This window comes from Gymnoscopelus braueri (genome assembly GCF_963280865.1).
Source record: "Gymnoscopelus braueri genome assembly, chromosome: 23".
Classification (NCBI taxonomy): Eukaryota; Metazoa; Chordata; class Actinopteri; order Myctophiformes; family Myctophidae; genus Gymnoscopelus; species Gymnoscopelus braueri.
The window spans coordinates 7,876,819-7,894,817 of record NC_137625.1 but is presented as its reverse complement, the minus strand read 5'-3'; the positions used below and the strand labels follow the sequence as shown (position 1 = coordinate 7,894,817).

The window sequence follows — 17,999 nt, the reverse complement described above, 5'->3', positions numbered from 1 at the left end:
CCTCAGGACAGAGTCACAGGGTTTGGGCATTTTCATAGCATTTATTTTAATGCTATGAAAATAGATAGATGGATAAAGAAAGATAGACGGGAATGTGCGTACAAAATTTCATGGAAATCGTACGCTGCTTTCATGCTTTTAGGCATTTGTTCAAAATGGAAACACTAACTGGCAGGGCGGCGTATACTGTAGTGTAGGCCAGGGCATACAAACACATCCTCAGAGAGTCCAGGGACCACTGTCCATCTTTCCTGTAAATTTCATATCATTTCCTGGAGCCATTTGACTTTTATTTGCCGGCTGTTAACTCCATCCTGTCATAGTAACACAGGATGTGAACTTAAGTATTTAGAGATAGGCTGAACTTTCCAGGTAAGAGTAGGGCCTATTAATTGTTGTTATGCAGCCGGTGGCTTGTGAACAATAAAGTTTCTAGTCAGTCTGGCTGTGATACATTATTTGGTTTGGAATGACATTTTCAAAAGGTTTTTAATGATGCAAAATATAATTATTTTCTGGTGTCTTCTTTGTGGTTGACGCAGGTTGACAAGTGTGAGGTTATCCATTTCCGCCTATTAGACCAACTAAACGATGGTCAAGAAGAGAAGAATGAATAGGAAAGAGTATAGCACAGATGTGCTCATGAACCTTGCTCATAAGTTTACTGTACAATAATGAACAACGAATCAAACTGTACTGCATAATGCTGTGTGTAAGGCTTGTATGGCTAAAATGACATATCTGGGTAACAGGATCTTACTGACACACTGGCACACACACACACACACACACACACACACACCCCCCCCCCCACACACACACACACACACACACACACCACACACACACACACACACACACACACACACACACACACACACACACACACACACACACACACACACACACACACACACACACACACACACACACACACACACACACACACACACACACATACACACACACAGCTGTGCGTTAGCCTGGTTGGTCATCAATGGGTTTTCACTATGCTGGTGGGCTATAATAAGATATGGTATAACGTTCATTTTGGTAAATGCCTATTTGTCATGTAAGTAATGCTGTTCTGCAGCCTCGCCAGGGGAGATGGGGAGGGAGAGGGAGAGGGACAACAGCATGAAGAGGAGAGCGTTCATTATCATCTGTCTGATCATGGTGTCATTTATTTATTATTGCTTCATGGAAATATTAGTTGATCAAGGCCTCTTATTAGATGACTTGGATTTAGTTGGAGCTATATGTATAAACTCACACACACACCTACTTGTTATTTCTGCGAATCTATTTAAATGTGCAAATTATCTCATTTACTATGCACAATACAAAAATGGATCAAGCAGAAATGGATTCTACCCCAAAAATCACCTTAGGAATAACTGAGAAAAGTTTGGTACACCCGTCTATCTAATAATTATAGCTTTTACCCTGTCTATTAGGCAGGCCTGTAACTCTGAGAGTTATTGGGGGTCAGTGGCCTAATGCATACCAAACTAAGGTTTCCTTGAAATTAAAAGGTTTGATAAGCACTGGCAATGTCTATCCTTGGCTTATTGCCTTGCCTGGGGCATGTTAGGCCTAGTAATGGGGAGTGTTTTGACTGAGTGTGTGTAACCTGAGAGCATGTTTTGGTCTGTCTGTAGCTGTCCTGACTAGTGACTGAGGAATTACATTGTGAACTGCTGCCTGAGAAAACTAATCCGAATAATGTATCAACTTCTTACAATATTGGTGTTGTGTTCTACTGAATTAAAATACTTTGTTAGATGATAGACTGTTTCTGTTTGTACACTAGTGATTTGATTAAATGACTTGATTCTCGGATCCTCTAGACTTGGTAGGAGTAAGCTCAAACCATAGACTACTGATTTTCGGCTCTTGATAGCGTGTGAGTGTGTGTGTGTGTGTGTGTGTGTGTGTGTGTGTGTGTGTGTGTGTGTGTGTGTGTGTGTGTGTGTGTGTGTGTGTGTGTGTGTGTGTGTGTGTGCCATGCCTTAATGCGTCACACATTGCACTCCACTTTCGCTTTCACTTTAAAGAAAGAAAGAGGCAAAAATTGTAGATCTACAAAATAGCAGATCTATAAGCTCACAACGCCTCGCTTTGCGAGGCGTTGTGAGCTCGTAGATCTGCTATTTTCACAATATTTATCTGTGGAACCGAGTCAAACTAAATTGTGCTTGTCAGGCTGGGGAGTCCCCAGTTCAAATATGATCATTTTGGGGGGTCACGGCCTGAAAAGGTTGAGAACCATTGATGTAGGCTATAAATTAACTAATACTAATACAGTTTGGCATGTCCAAATATATGGTTTTCTATCTGGGCTTTGTAACTTAATAACATCTGTGTTTCAGTACCTATACTGTAGTTTCGTTTTGTTACTCACTATTAAAAGCCACTTTCATTTTCTCTTCTTGCACCTGGATTGGATAATTTCGTTACATCCATGAACATTTACCATCAGTGTGACTGTGGTTTTATTTTGAGACACTCATTTTCTAATTCTCCTTAAGCAGAAGATGCTAAGGAGGTATTTTATGTACTGTATTAATGTATGTTGTAATAATTTAAGGTAGTATAAGTGATATGTTATTGTTAAAATTAAAAAAGTGTTAAATAGCTCTATATTCTGATAGTAATAATCATAGAGAGTCAATAACAGGGATCTCCCTATTTCTCCAGCTCAAGTAAACAGAAAATACATTTTCAGGTTGGGATAACAAATCCATCAATATCAACAATATTTATCTGTGACCGAGTCAAACTAAATTGTGCTTGTCAGAGTGGGGGGTTCCCAGTTTAAATATGATCATTTTGGGGGGTCACAGCCTGAAAAGGTTGAGAACCACTGATGTAGGCTACTGTTGAGAGAGAGGGTTCTCGTGCATGCGTCTGTCACATCACCCTGGGGAAGAGAAGCGGCCAGATCATACACCTATTATTTGGCCGGCTGTTTACTGCGTTAAACACCCACTCCATCCTGTCATGGTAACACAGGATGTTAGACATTAGGTATGCATGACGGATTTCCCTTACATCACACAGATGCACCAAGTTTTCTCTGAGATCTCTCTTTTTATTGGTTGAATGTGAGGTGTTATATTACTGCTCCCTCGAATAAACCCTCAGATTGCTGTGAGCAGCTCCATGGCGGACACTCCTAATTGAATGGGCTACTTCTTCCTCCGTTTGTGTATCTGGACGAGCTTTATGGTTGACGGAAACTCTGGAAGTAATATGGGTTTTACCGTATTTAACGGGTAAGGCCGTCTTCTCGTTAAATAAACAAACTGTTTTGTTGGAAATGTACCGTTTAGTGTTTCTCGAACCTTTTAATTTCAAGGAGCCCATAATTCTCAAAGTTATAGACCTGTAAGGGTGCATTTGGAACCCCCTCAAGGAACCCTGGTGGTCAGAGGATCACCAGGGTAGTGGCAAATGTAGTGGCAGATGTCTTCTGATTAATTTAGTGAAGAATTCTGGGCATATCGGTCTCTCTCTCTCTCTCTGCTAAATAACAATTCAATTCAATTAGAGTGTCAAATCACAACAAGTTATCTCAAGACACTTTACATGTAGAGCAGAGACCCAACCCTGAGCAAGCATTTTTGCGACAGTGGCAACCAAAAACTCCCCCTTAACTGGAAGAAACTTCAGGCAGACCCAGGCCCTAATAAAATATTCAATCAATCAATCAATATGGTGAATGGTTCAGCACCACCGACGATGGACAGCGACAGGCCTTTATATTATTAAATATTGCTTAACTACAACTTTTGTTTGACAGCTGGGTGTGATGCAAGCCAAGGTTACAGGTTTTATTTATTCATTCATTCATTGTGGTTGACGCACTGAAAATTACTGCTTCCTCGAATAAACTGTTACCTTAATAAACGTAATTCTTTCCCATTTGCGTATTTTTTTATGTGCATCAAGTCGTCCCCCTGAAAACACCGAAATCCTTTAAATAACTGTCTGGAATGAACAAATTGTAATATAGAGACTCTTGAAGCACAATCCTTAATATTTTATACACAGCTCTATCTATTAGGTTGTTATCTTTCAAAGATGGACACAATATACTTAATTATAAAATGCACCTAATCCCATCTCTTTTCCTGCAATTACTCTTAGATCATCTACCATGGCAACCACGGAATCCTCTTCCGACTATGAGTACACCGAAGACGGAGACGAAGAAGGCTACAGCCCGTGTGAATATAAACATCATGGATCCTACTTTCTACCAGTGCTCTATTCTCTCTTCTTTGTCCTGGGATTTCTAGGGAATATGTTTGTCGTCTGGGTCAAAATATTTGTGGAGAGGATCCGTACCATGACTGATGTGTGCCTCCTCAACCTGGCCCTCGCTGACCTTCTCCTAGTGTGCACCCTTCCCTTCCTAGCCCACGAAGCCCGGGACCAGTGGCTATTTGGGGATGCTATGTGCAAGGTGGTCCTCGTGCTTACCTTATTGGCTTTTACTGCGGGATCTTTTTCATCATCCTGATGAGTGTTGACTGGTACCTGGCTGTAGTGCACGTATTTTCTGCCCCAGAAACAAGAACACTCTCTGTTGGAATGACTGTAGCTGCTGTTATATGGTTTGGTGGATTTCTCGCCTCGTTTCCAGAACTGCTTTTTCTTCAGGTACAGGAGTCCCCAGATTCGAGCAAAACATTATTCTGTGCTCCTTTATACACTTCTAAGAATGGTACCACACCATACAAAAGGCACTTCTGGGGTATCTTCGGCCTTTTCAAAATGAACATTCTAGGCTTACTGATTCCGATGGCCATCATGGGTTTTTGCTACACCAGGATCATTTGTGTGCTCCGATTGAACCGGCGGACACCCATGAAACAAAGCGCAATCCGCTTGGTTCTTGTTGTTGTAACTGCGTTTTTCTGCTGCTGGACGCCCTATAATGTTGCTTCCTTCTTCAAAGCCTTGGAGTTGCTTGATGTCTATACAGAATGTAACAGCAGCAAGGCAATCAAATTGACTTTAGAAATCACAGTGGCCATTGCTTACTCTCACAGCTGTCTCAACCCCCTCCTGTATTTTTGTGTAGGGGGGAGGTTCAGGAAGAACCTCCTTAGGTTGATGAACAGTGCTCCATGTAGGCTGTGTCAGGTTATGACCACCCTTATCCCTTCGGACAGAGTCACAGGGCCTGGTAATTCACGAACCCCCTGTGTGGGTGACAATTGTGAGGATTCAATTGCATTAAGACAAATTGAAAGCATCAATTCTATAAATTAACAAAATAACTTATTTACTTTATTACAGTTTGGCATGTCCAAATATACAGTATGTTTTCTATCTGGGCTTTTTAACTTAATAACATCTGTGTTTCAGGCATGGTCAGTCTTCTGTAAATGTATTTTCCATCAGTACCTATACTGTAGTTTTGTTTTGTTACTCATAATAGAAAGCCACTTTCATTTTCTCTGCTTGCACCTGGAATGGATAATTTTGTAATATTCATGAATATTTCCCATCATTGTGGTTTTGTTTTGAGACACTTTCATTTTCAAACTCTCCTTAATCTCCTTAGGCAGCAGAGGCTCAGGAGGTATTGTATGTTGTAATAATTTAAGGTAGTATAAGTGACATTATATGTGACATATATATTTTTTGTATAATTAAAACAGTGTTAAATAGCTCTATATTGTGATAGTAATCATTGCAATAGAGTGACGATAACAGGGATCTTCCTGTCTCTCCAGCTCCTAAGTAAACAGAAATACATTATCAGGCTGGGATAACAATTTAATCCAGAGAGAACTTATGTAAGATACAGGATAAACAAGTGAAATTGGAAGTGATGAAACAAATAAAGAAACAGACAATAATTGAACTGGAACTCAAGTTGATAAATTATTTATTTATATTTCCTGGTTGAATGAAATGTGTAACCCACCTGAAATTGTCTGTCGATTAAAGAGATGTGGGGACAGGGAGACCCCTGTTACTGAACAAACATGCACTAATAGCAATGATTACTATCAGAATATAGTTAGAATTTTGTTTTTAAAAAAGAAAAAAAATGTTTTAACTGTGTAACTTTTTCAATTAATCAACACTATCTTTTTTTTATACAATCTTTGAATGGCAAAACCATTCCATATAAATGTGTGTTTTTGTGCGTTTGTTTGTTTATTTATTCATTTTGACAACTTCTCTAAACACTATTAAAATTTTTATTTTGTCAGGGGCCAACACTCGTGCCAAAATGACATACTGTAGGCACAGGAAATGTGTATCGATCACCTATTTATTAATGTATTTTACATGTAATAAATACCACTTCTGAAAACGTGTTGTTGCTTTCCAAAACTTCCTACTAGGGCCCTACAGCATTTCTTTTCAGCGTTCCTTCCGCTGAATCAGAATCATCAGTAAAGAAGTGTGTGAAATTTGTTTTTGTACAAGCTCCATCATTTCTGCTGTTTTCAGTAAGAGGAAAAAAGAAGAAGAAGGGGAGAGCAGGGAGAAAAGAAACAAAAACAATAAAACATGTTGAGGATTGACAAAAAAATCTACACATAGCATAATCCAGCTACTATATGTACATGTGGTTAGACATAAGGTGCAAAAGTGTGTCAGCACATTGTACATGAGATAAAGTGCAAACAGAGTATCAACATAATTTTTAAGTTCAACCACACAGTCCACAAGGTTAACTTTAACAGATAAAATCCACATGGTCTATGTCCAGCCAGGTGACAGGTTCACATAGAGCGGTAACTTACACAGGCAAAATCCACACCAAAGCCAGCCTGATGACAGGCGGTGGTCAGGCCTTGTTCAACAGTCTGATAGAAGCCCTTGATACTATGGTTTAGGCCACCTTGCCTGGCCGCGGTCCTTGTAAGGGAACGCTGTAATGACAAGTGGAGCTACAAGGGGTGTAAAACAGACTACTAATGAATGTTACACCGTATGACTTTAACCAAAAACTATCATTTACAGCAGCGGTTCTCAACCTTTTACTTTACACATTTACTTTACACGGCAGCCTATCCATGTTAAGTGGTCAGATGGGTGGGCCGTGTGCATTTGTACAGCATTTATTGAAATTCTATGATATAGCTAGATAGGTAGATAAAGTAGATTTAGAGTGGGCACCAGGAAGACTGGGCACCGGGAAACTGGGCACTAGGAAGAGTGGGCACTAGGTGCACTGGTGCACTGCCTGTGAGACTGCATGCATTCCTGTGCTGTCACATGCTCAGTAATTTGCTGTAGTTTTCCCCACAATTAAAATAATAATTGTTTTCATTGGTTGCATACACGTTTATCATGTTCTGTTCATGCTCACCTAACCAATAATCAGAAAACATGAACAATGCCTGTATGTAATAACGACTATGGTCATGGGCATACACAAACGTGTTCCTGGTTTGGGGGCTTGAAATAGTAAGAGCTTGAATGTTTTGAGAATTTGGGGTGAATTGTTGCTATGTGTGCCATAAAAAAGTGTTTAGCTAATGCAGGACTTATTAACTCCTTTCCATTTTATGAGTTTAAACAGCATTCAGAAATGAACACATTATGCAGAAATGTAGAGAAGCACAATCCGTCATATTTTCTACACAGCTCTATATATGTTGTTTTCTTTCAAAAACTGACCCAATATACTCAAGCCCTTCATTAAAAAAAAAGGCAACTAATCCCTTTCCAATTACTCTCTTAGATCATACCATAACGACCAATGAATCCTCTCCTGATTATGACTACGACAACTACGAAGGAGGCTTCGGCCCGTGTGAATATGAAGATCATGGATCCTACTTTCTACCAGTGCTCTATTCTCTCTTCTTTGTCCTGGGATTTCTAGGGAATATGTTTGTCGTCTGGGTCAAAATATTTGGGGAGCGGATCCGTACCATGACTGATGTGTGCCTCCTCAACCTGGCCTTCGCTGACCTTCTCCTAGTGTGCACCCTTCCCTTCCTAGCCCACCAAGCCCGGGACCAGTGGCTGTTTGGGGATGCTACGTGCAAGGTGGTCCTCGGTGCTTACCATATTGGCTTATACTGTGGGATCTTTTTCATCATCCTGATGAGTGTTGACTGGTACCTGGCTATAGTGCACATATTTTCTGCAACAGAAACACGAACACGCTCTGTTGGAATGACTGTAGCTGCTCTTATTTGGTTTGCTGGATTTGTCGCCTCTTTTCCAGAGCTGCTTTTTCTTCAGATACAGGAGCCCCCCAATTCGAGCAAAGATTTATTCAGTGCTCCTTTATACACTTCTGAGAATGGTACCACACCATTCAAAAGGAACTTCTGGAGTATCTTCGGCCTTTTCAAAATGAACATTCTAGGCTTACTGATTCCGATGGCCATCATGGGGTTTTGCTACACAAGGATCATTTGTGTGCTCCGATTGAACAAAACACGCATGAAACATAGTGCAATCCGCTTGGTTCTCGTAGTTGTAGCTGCGTTTTTCTGCTGCTGGACGCCCTATAATGTTGCTTCCTTCTTCAAAGCCTTGGAGTTGCTTGGTGTCTATACAGAATGTAACAGCAGCAAGGCAATCAAATTGACTTTTGAAATCACCGCGGCTATTGCTTACTCTCACAGCTGTCTCAACCCCCTCCTGTATTTTTGTGTAGGGGGGAGGTTCAGGAAGAACCTCCTTAGGTTGATGAACAGTGCTCCATGTAGGCCGTGTCAGGTATGACCACCCTTATCCCTCCGGACAGAGTCAAAGGGCCTGATAATCCACAAACCCCCTGTGTGGGTGACAATTGTGAGGTTTCAGTTGCATTAAATCAATCACGTGTGTGAAGTATTTTGACAGGTACATGGGTGTCTTTGTGGTTTAGTGTATCTTGTAGACCAGGCCCATTGCAAGTTGCTGTACTCTCTCTTCTACCCTTTAGCCATCCGACCCTAGCAAAGTGAGCTGGGGTTAAATGAGTTGTAGATGTAAGGCCAAGAATTAGCCTTACCAGTTTGTTTTGGGATGTCTGGAGCCTTTTTTTAAGGCCTTTGTGGTGCTATGGTACCATGAGGTGCATGCCTAGTTGATGTAACCTTGGATGAGTGCTCCTGTTAGGGTCCTCAAAGTATTCTTACTGACCAGAGAGGAGATCCTGTACAACAATCTTGTTCTTTGGTTGACTTTTTTGATTACTCTAGTTGCCATTTTATCACTGGAAAGATTAGCCTCTAAAATGGAGCTTATAGGTAATTTCCTCTTTTCTTGTGATAACATTGTCACCCACTTTTATTGTGAAGCCGTCGGCCTTGCCAAGGTTAATTTAGGACCCAAAGAGAATGGATTCTGTTTTACCCAGGTGTAATGTTTGCTATCAGCGAACCAGGTGCAGATTCTACCAAGTTCAGAGCTAAGGGCTTTTTCAACCTGCAACTTGTCCCTGTTCAAGACCAGCAGAGCTGAGTGATCCGCGAACAAGAACCAGTTGCAGTCACAAGCTGATGTCATGTCATTTACATATATTAGGAACAGTAAAGGCTCTAGTATGCTTCCTTGCGGAACGTCACAGCCATAGGCGATTTTTAGGGGGGGCACTTGCCCCCCCCCTGGGGGCTGGACAATTAAAAAGATATATATATATATATTTTTTTATATTTAAAAATCTATATATAACTTATATTATGTCCACATATATGCCACATATATGGATATATATGTACATATATGTAGAGACATATATGCAGGTGGCCAATTCCGAATATGTCACATATATATGTGCATATATATAAAAATATATGTTCATATATTTCCTTTGCCCCCCCTGGTGGCAGAGGCAAAAATCGCCTATGGTCACAGCTCACTGGTAGGGGTTCCGTTCACCTCCACCACCTGTTATCTCCCCTCCAGATAGGATTGCATTCAGCTCACTGATGTGCTATCAAAACCGATTGCTTTTAGTTTATCAATCAATAGAGTGATTAACGGTGTCAAAAGCCTTGTGGAGGTCCAGCATGACCATGTCGCAGTATTTGCAAAGTAAGTCCGCCTCTTGTTTGATGTCGTTGTTCAAATAGAGAAAGCATGTGTAGTGCTGGGATGAGTGGAGTGGGATGTTCTGAAGACAGATTAGAATTTGTACTTTAGTTTTTTTTTTCAGCAAGAAACTTTCAACCTGTTCATAAACTATTTTTCCCAAAACTTTCGAGATGGAACTAAGAATAGAAATAGGACGGTAGTTGCTGGGGTCTAATTTGCTTCCTTTTTTGTACAGAGGGGTTACTCTCGCTATTTTGAAATCATCGGGGACGCGTGTCCCTGTTTGATGGAGAGGTTTACTATGTGGGTGATGATTGCCGCAATGATCTTTGAGAAATTTGGAGGGAATATTGTCATGGCTTGTTTTGTTGAAGGGCGCTCAATTGTTTAAACACCTCATCTGTTGTCACCATGGTGAGTTTAAAATCATCTTTGCGTACACCTGAATTTTTGTAGAATGCTTGGATGTGCTCTACACCAAAACGGGCAGTTTGTTAACCAGTGTTGTGGCTATGGTTGTAAAGAAGATGTTTAAGCGATTAGCCACATCCAGCTTGTCTGTAATGAGAGTGTCGTCCGACTTAATGTTGATGTTGGTAAACTGGTTTTCAGTTTCTGACTGCAGCCAGTTGGTTGTTAAGTAACTTCCAAAGCTCACATGGTTTGTTTGTGTTTTCGTCAACTTCATCATCGAGGTAGTTTTTTTTGCAGATCTGGTCATGGCAGTTATTTGGTTTTGAAGCCATGCCATGATTTGTCTACCTGTGTGCTGTTGAGTTCATCGGACCAATCCAGTCTCTCCAGTCCGTGATTAAAGGCCTCACTAGAGTAGGTTTTAAGGGATCTAGATACGAATGTTTTGTGACAGCCGGTCTTAGGTTTTTGTTTATTACGTATACAAAAGATCATATAATGATCACTTAGTCCAAATACAATAACTGATATTTTGGACCCGTCCGATGGTAGAATGAGATCTATGGTGGTTTGAGTAAAATCATACAACCTTGTGGGTTGTAACACAGGATGTGTTTATCTACACAGGATGTGATACAGGATGTGTCTATCTATCGATCTGAGATAGATAGGCTTTCCCCCACCTCATTATTTTTTTAAGCTGCTGAGCAGAGGTGTTTGTTTCACCACCGCCCACACACACAGGTGTGATGCAAGTTTTCTCTGAGATCTCTCTTTTTTTTGGGTTGAATGTGATGTTCAATCACTGCTCCCTCGAATAAACCCTCAGATTGCTGTGAGCAGCTCCATGCCGGACGCTCCTAATATAATGGGCTAATTCTTCCTCTGTTTGTGTATCTGGACGAGCTTTATGGTTGACGTGAACTCTGGAAGTAATATGGATTTTGCTCCATTTAACGGGTAAGGCCGTCTTCTTGTTAAATGAACAACTGTTTTGTTTCAAATTTACTGTTTAGTGTTTCTCAAACCTTTTAGAGAGAGAGAGAGAGAGAGAGGGAGATATATGCAAATACAAGTAGTAGCAATAATAATAATAATAAATATGATAGAGTAAGATAGTATTTAATTATATAATATAGTATAACAATCATGTTAGATAATAATGGTATAGTAGCCTACTATACCATTATATATCTAACATGATTGTTATACTACTATTAGTAGGCCTATAAGAATGTTAAGATAATACTGTATAGTATAATATAGTAGCAAGCCACAGTCGTGCTCCATGGAGTATTTGTTTATGGCCTTATGAATGTGAAACTTAGGTTGAATGGAGACGGAGCCAGTCTTGTCTGGTTTGACCAAATTGGGTAATTTTCTCTTTAAGATTGTCTTTATATTATGAAATATTGCTTAGCTACAACAAAGAAATAACTTTAGTTTGACAGCTGGGTGTGACGCAAGCCTAGGTTACAGGTTTTATTTATTTATTCAATCATTGTGGTTGAAGCACTGAGCATGAGGTTTTACTGCTTCCTCGAATAAACCGTAGGCTAACCTTAATAAACGTAATTCTTCCCCCATTTGCGTAATTTTTTATGTGCATCAATGCAAGTAGTCTCCCTGAAAACACCTAAATACTTTTTTTTTAAAAACAGTCTGGAATGAACACATTGTAATATAGAGACTCTTGAAGCACAATCCTTAAAATGTATACACAGCTCTATTAGGGCGGCTATGTTGTTTTCTTTCAAGAACTGACCCAATATACTAATACAGTATATATATACAAAATGCACCTAATCCCTTCACTTTTCCTGCAATTAGTCTTAGATCTTCTACCATGGCAACCAATGAATCCTCTTCCGACGATGACTACATTGACTACACCGATGTCCACTCCGCCCCGTGTGAATATAAACATCATGGATCCTACTTTCTACCAGTGCTCTATTCTCTCTTCTTTGTCGTGGGATTTCTAGGGAATGTGTTTGTCGTCTGGGTCAAAATATTTGGGAAACGGATCCGAACCATGACTGATGTGTGCCTCCTCAACCTGGCCTTTGCTGATATTCTCCTAGTGTGCACCCTTCCCTTCCTAGCCCACCAAGCCCGGGACCAGTGGGTGTTTGGGGATGCTATGTGCAAGGTGGTCCTCGGTGCTTACCATATTGGCTTTTACTGCGGGATATTTTTCATCACCCTGATGAGTGTTGACTGGTACCTGGCTATAGTGTACGTATTTTCTGCACCAGAAACAAGAACACGCTCTGTTGGAATGACTATAGCTGCTGTTATATGGTTTGCTGGATTTCTCGCCGCTTTTCCAACACTGCTTTTTCTTCAGGTACAGGAGTCCCCAAACCCGAGCAAAAGAATATACTGTGCTCCTTTATACACTCCTGAGAATGGTTCCACACCATACGAAAGGCACTTCTGGGGTATCTTCGGCCTTTTCAAAATGAATATTCTAGGCTTACTGATTCCGATGGCCATCATGGGTTTTTGCTACACCAGGATCATTTGTGTGCTCCGGTCGAGCCAGACACCCATGAAACAAAGCGCAATCCGTTTGGTTCTCGTTGTTGTAGCTGCGTTTTTCTGCTGCTGGACGCCCTATAATGTTGCTTCCTTCTTCAAAGCCTTGGAGTTGCTTGGTGTCTATACAGAATGTGTCAGCAGCAAGGCAATCAAATTGACTTTACAAATCACAGAGGCCATTGCTTACTCTCACAGCTGTCTCAACCCCCTCCTGTATTTTTGTGTAGGGGGGAGGTTCAGGGACCTCCTTAGGTTGATGAACAGTGCTCCATGTAGGCTGTGTCAGGTTATGACCTCCCTTATCCCTCTGAACAGAGTCACAGGGCCTGGTAATCCACAAACCCCCTGTGTGGATGACAATTGTGAGGATTCAATTGCATTAAGACAAATTGAAAGCATTAATTCACCCGCAACACCCGCTCTTCAAACACATACCTCCTCAAAACCCACAAGGCAAAGCTTCGTACCATGGGCGACCGGGCTTTCTGCTCGGCCGCCCCCGAACTGTGGAACGCCCTCCCTGTCCACCTGAGAGCTCCATAGTCAGTTGATTGTTTTAAGAGAGGACTAAAGACCTACCTTTTTAGCAAAGCATTTTTGTAGCTGGTTTTACTTTGCCCCCATGTTTTAATAGTTCTCTTCTAGTTTCCTAGTTATTGTTTTCTTTTACTGGTGTGATGTTTCTGTTTTTATGCAATTGCCTTCTGTAGCACTTTGAGATTTCCTGTAAATGTAAAGTGCGTTATAAATAAAATCCATTATTATTATTATTATTATTATTATTATTATTATTATTATTATTATTATTAATTCTATAAATTAACTAAATAAATTAACTAATTTACTTTTTAACAGTTTGGCATGTCCAAAGATCTGTTGGGCTTTGTAACTTAATAACATCTGTATGGTCAGGCATGGTCAGCTGTCTTTTGTAAAAAAAAAAAGAAATCCATCAGTACCATACTGTAGTTTCGTTTTGTTGCTCACGATAAAAAGTCACTTTCATTTTCTCTTCTTGCAGCTGGAAAGGATAATTTCGTAACATCCATGAACATCTACCATCAGTGTGACTGTGTTCTTTTTTTTAGACACTTTCAATTTCTAAGTCTCCTTAAGCAGCAGAGTCTAAGGAGGTATTTTATGTATTAATGTGTAATAATGTAAGCATTGTAAGGTAGTATATAAGTGATATTTTATTGTTAAAATAAAAAACTTTTAAATAGCCATATATTCTGATATCTTATTATGGTAAGAAACCCTAGGGGGGCTTATGCAAGAAGTTGACAAATGATCTTTGTGGGGTTGCTTTTCATTTGTAACCCACCAGAACATAAAGAGATGTAGAGACAGGGAGACCCATGTTACTGAACAAACACTATAGCAATGATTACCATCAGAATATAGTTTATGTTTTGTATTCAAACGTGTTGCTTTCCAAAACATACTAGGCTATACGACATTCCTTTTCAGCGTTCCTTCTGCTGAATCAGAATCATCAGAATTATCTTTATTGTCACATCACAGGTTTACAGGTGTAAAGAAGTGTGTGAAATTCGTTTTTTACAAGCTCCATTATTTCTGTTGTTTTCAGTAAGAGAAAAGAAAAAGAAGAAGGGAAGAAAGAAAAACAAAAAACATGCAGAGGATTGGCAAAAATCTACGAAATCAACACAGCAGAAATCCAGCTGGTATAGGCTACAGAGTAAGGAACATAATAATGTATCTTACGTCAGGCAAATATTTTAGTGACAGAAAAGGAACATAATAAAATTGTGTATATATTATATAGGCCTATACAATTTTTTTGTATGTATGTTCCTTTGTCTGTCATTAAAATATTTGACTTATGAGGACCTAAAAGGTCGAAACGTTAATTGTACCATTAAATTAATTCATTTTTTGGAGCTTTAAACCATGTGTGCGTGTGCGGATGTTTTACCTTCAACGTGTCTGTTGTTCCACCTCTGGCCAGCTGGCGGCGGTAACACACCATTAGCTAACGGTGACGCGATCGCAAGTATCCCATATCCTGGAGTGCCCGGTTGTCAGGCAACTGCTGTGACGCGTGGAGACAACAGAGATTTATTTGGGCTGTTTTACAGTCAGTGGTGTAAAGTAAGTAAGTAACGAAGTACATTTACTCAAGTACTGTCCTTAAGTAACATTTTGAGGTATTTTTACTTTCCTGGAGTATTTACAGTTTTCAGTACTTTTACTAAATTCTACTCAAATATTTCACTTTTTACTCCACTGCAATTATTTGTAAACTTTAGTTACTAGTTACTTTGTAGATTTTGAATATTATTACAAAACATACATTATAACCACTTCAGCCCCGATATACATTTCGTCCATTTGAAAATAGCTGATACAAGCTCACAATTTTCAAAAGATTTTTTATACATTTTATAAATTAGAAAATTTGTGAAATGGGACATTCTGCATAATGTGAACTTTCTACTTGGTACTTTACCCCATATATACCCAGTACATTTTGATGCCAATGCTCTTGCACTTTTACTCAAGTACATTTTTTAATTCCGGAATTTTACTTGTAACAGAGTATTTCTACATTGCAGTATTGGTACTTTTACTGAAGCAAAATTATTTGAGCACTTTTTCCACCACTGACGATTTTAATCTACAACACACGTACGGAGACAAAAAAAAACATTCAACATTTAACGTCGTCTCCATTGGCAGCGCAGACTGGCCAATCACAAGCACGACCGTCCCTCCAGGCTATGGAAATAAGAGCCTTCCTATCCGCATCGGCGCATCCTGCTGTTGTCACAGTAAACACACAGTCACATAAAGCAGCGTAACGCCTTACAACAAAAACAACACAAACAGGTAAGATTTAAAACCACTGCTTTATATTTTTACTGTTTTTTAAATGCCTCAACCGTACGTGTTGGCTGTCTGCTCGGAGTGTTCGTTACATTGGTGTTAAATGAGCAGAATGAGGCTATTATTAACATATGTGCCATACTAAAGATACTAGACATCATATATCTTTAGTATATATGTTGTCTGACGTTACATTGGTGTCAGAAGTGGGATTATTATTAACCTAGACAGCATTATGTCCTCAAGAAAACTGTAAATATAGCTGCATATGTTGACAAGGGCTCTGTTTATTTCCTTATTACATGGTTTGAAAATGTGTAATAAATTGCCTCAGATCCACCAACAATCAGTCTCAGCCTTGTAAACAAATCTGATCAACAAACTATAACCCATGCATTGGTAATAATAAAGTATTCAATCAATCAAAAAAACAATCAAACCAGTTCAACATGCTGGTGTCCCAGAATCACCTATGGGTGATTCTGGGACACCAGCAATTCAATTCATTGCTTGATACAGACATACACATACACATACACATACATATACATATACATATACATATACATAATATACACAACAGGCCTTCAACAGAGATTTTCTGGATTGATTTTCTGTATGACTAGTCCATCATCAGGTTCAGAAGTGTGATTTCAGTAAATATAGACATATTATGTGAGGGTAAATTACCGAATTATGTAATTATAAGGAAGGTTAGAAAACTGTTATGTAACATTAATACGTAGTAGCTTACCAGTCAATCTTAAAGCTCTATTACTTTCCAGAAGTAGGCTGCCCACCTAGCCATGGTTCACATGACGCTTGTGGTTTGACAGTCATGTTTCAGGGCTAGCTGCCCACCCAGGGCCTAATTTACTGAAGCAAATGTTTGACCACTTGATAACCCAATAACGACAACAACAACTCTCTCAGTCTGTAACTACTGTAATCTCCCTTTCCCTTTCTATGTGGGTTTCGGGTGTTTCAGGGCGGAGTGCTGGCCAGAATACCTGTCTATGGTGGCTCTCATCCAAAGGTGCACCAGAGGTAGCATTTTCCAAGCTTAACTTAAAGGGATAGTTCACCCCCCAAAAAATACTTATTTTCTATCTATTAGTCTCTCCCATGGAGACTTGATTTCATGGATATTTGTTTTGTTTTCGGACCGGTAGGCAGCGGTTCCGGTAGGAGACACAAAGGAGACTCTTTGTGTCTCTTATCGGAACCGCTGCCGGTCATCAAATTATTATCTTAGGAATGCGACAAAAACAAAAAAATATCCATGAAATCAAGTCTCCATGGGGTGACTAATCGATGGGGAAAAAAAGTCATTTTGGGGGGAACTATCCCTTTAAGCCCGATACTTCATTGTATGACAAATAGCAAACATACACGTCACTCGTCACATCACGTTGTGAGCTAGTTAATAGGCAATTTCTTTTTTTGAATTTAAAAAAAGATAATTAAAAAATATTTTTTTAAATAATTACTGTAAAACCTTTTTGCCCGAAATAGGTAGTTAATGTAGCTTACATATATCTCTTATTAAATGCAACATTTTTCATATTATTCAACATATCATTTCCCAAAAGGACATGCTGCATGTATTTAATTCAGTCTGACTAGAAGCAGGGAGTAAATGTATCCCCACCAGCCATAAAAATGAGTGACCAGAGATGGGGATCTCGGGCTCGGACCGCTGGCGTAGCGGTCCGGGCACCTAGGCTCCAAAGTAGCCTGACAGCGCTTCGCGGGTTCGAGTCCCGATCCCGACAGCCTTTGCTGCATGTCACTCCCCATCTCTCTCTCCCCATTTCCTGTCAGCCTACTATCCTATCCTATCAACAAAGGCATAAAAAAAGCCCAAAAATATTTAAAAAAAGAGATGGGGGTCTCAAAAGCAGAGGCATGGATTCCCTCCCTATCCGCTCCAGCAAATCCAACCTTGTGTGCATCGATAAATGCTTCAGCATTCCACCATAGCAACACCTCCAACTTGTGCTAGTGCCAGCCTGAAAGCGTCGTTCTGGTGTCTCCCCGGGACACAAACTTACAAAATTAACCTCTTAAAGCCCTATTCCAAAAACAGTGAAAATAGCCGACCTCCAAGGCAAGCTCACAACGCGCTGCAATGCCACGTGTTGTGAGCTTGTTGATGTGTTATTGTCCCTGTTTGA

General features: G+C 39.9%; 3 protein-coding genes and 1 pseudogene across 4 annotated transcripts in view; all 4 read left to right on the top strand.

Annotated features, from left to right (window-relative positions):
- The first annotated feature begins 3,146 nt into the window (after nt 1-3,146).
- Nucleotides 3,147-6,051, top strand: LOC308079953 (C-C chemokine receptor type 4-like; annotated as a pseudogene). Its single transcript, XR_013935046.1, has 2 exons — nt 3,147-3,278; nt 4,153-6,051. The product of XR_013935046.1 is annotated as a C-C chemokine receptor type 4-like (transcript).
- Nucleotides 6,052-6,734: 683 nt separating this feature from the next.
- On the top strand, nt 6,735-8,718 carry LOC308079236 (C-C chemokine receptor type 4-like; the record flags this gene model as incomplete). The annotated part of the gene is made up of 2 exons (XM_080420612.1): nt 6,735-6,837; nt 7,721-8,718. 2 exons carry the CDS (start codon nt 6,735-6,737, stop codon nt 8,716-8,718), a joined length of 1,101 nt encoding a protein of 366 aa, XP_080276738.1.
- Nucleotides 8,719-11,277: 2,559 nt separating this feature from the next.
- LOC308079235 (C-C chemokine receptor type 8-like) lies at nt 11,278-16,873 on the top strand (the record flags this gene model as incomplete). Its single annotated transcript, XM_080420611.1, has 3 exons — nt 11,278-11,388; nt 12,265-13,258; nt 16,811-16,873. The coding sequence occupies exons 1-3, from the start codon at nt 11,339-11,341 to the stop codon at nt 16,871-16,873; spliced, it is 1,107 nt and encodes a 368-aa protein (XP_080276737.1). The 5' UTR covers nt 11,278-11,338.
- The window catches only part of slc37a3 (solute carrier family 37 member 3), a 28,516-nt gene continuing 26,270 nt past the window's right edge, over nt 15,754-17,999 (top strand). The window contains 1 exon segment of the mRNA XM_080421674.1: nt 15,754-15,825. The gene's annotated coding sequence lies outside the window, so the exon portion shown is untranslated.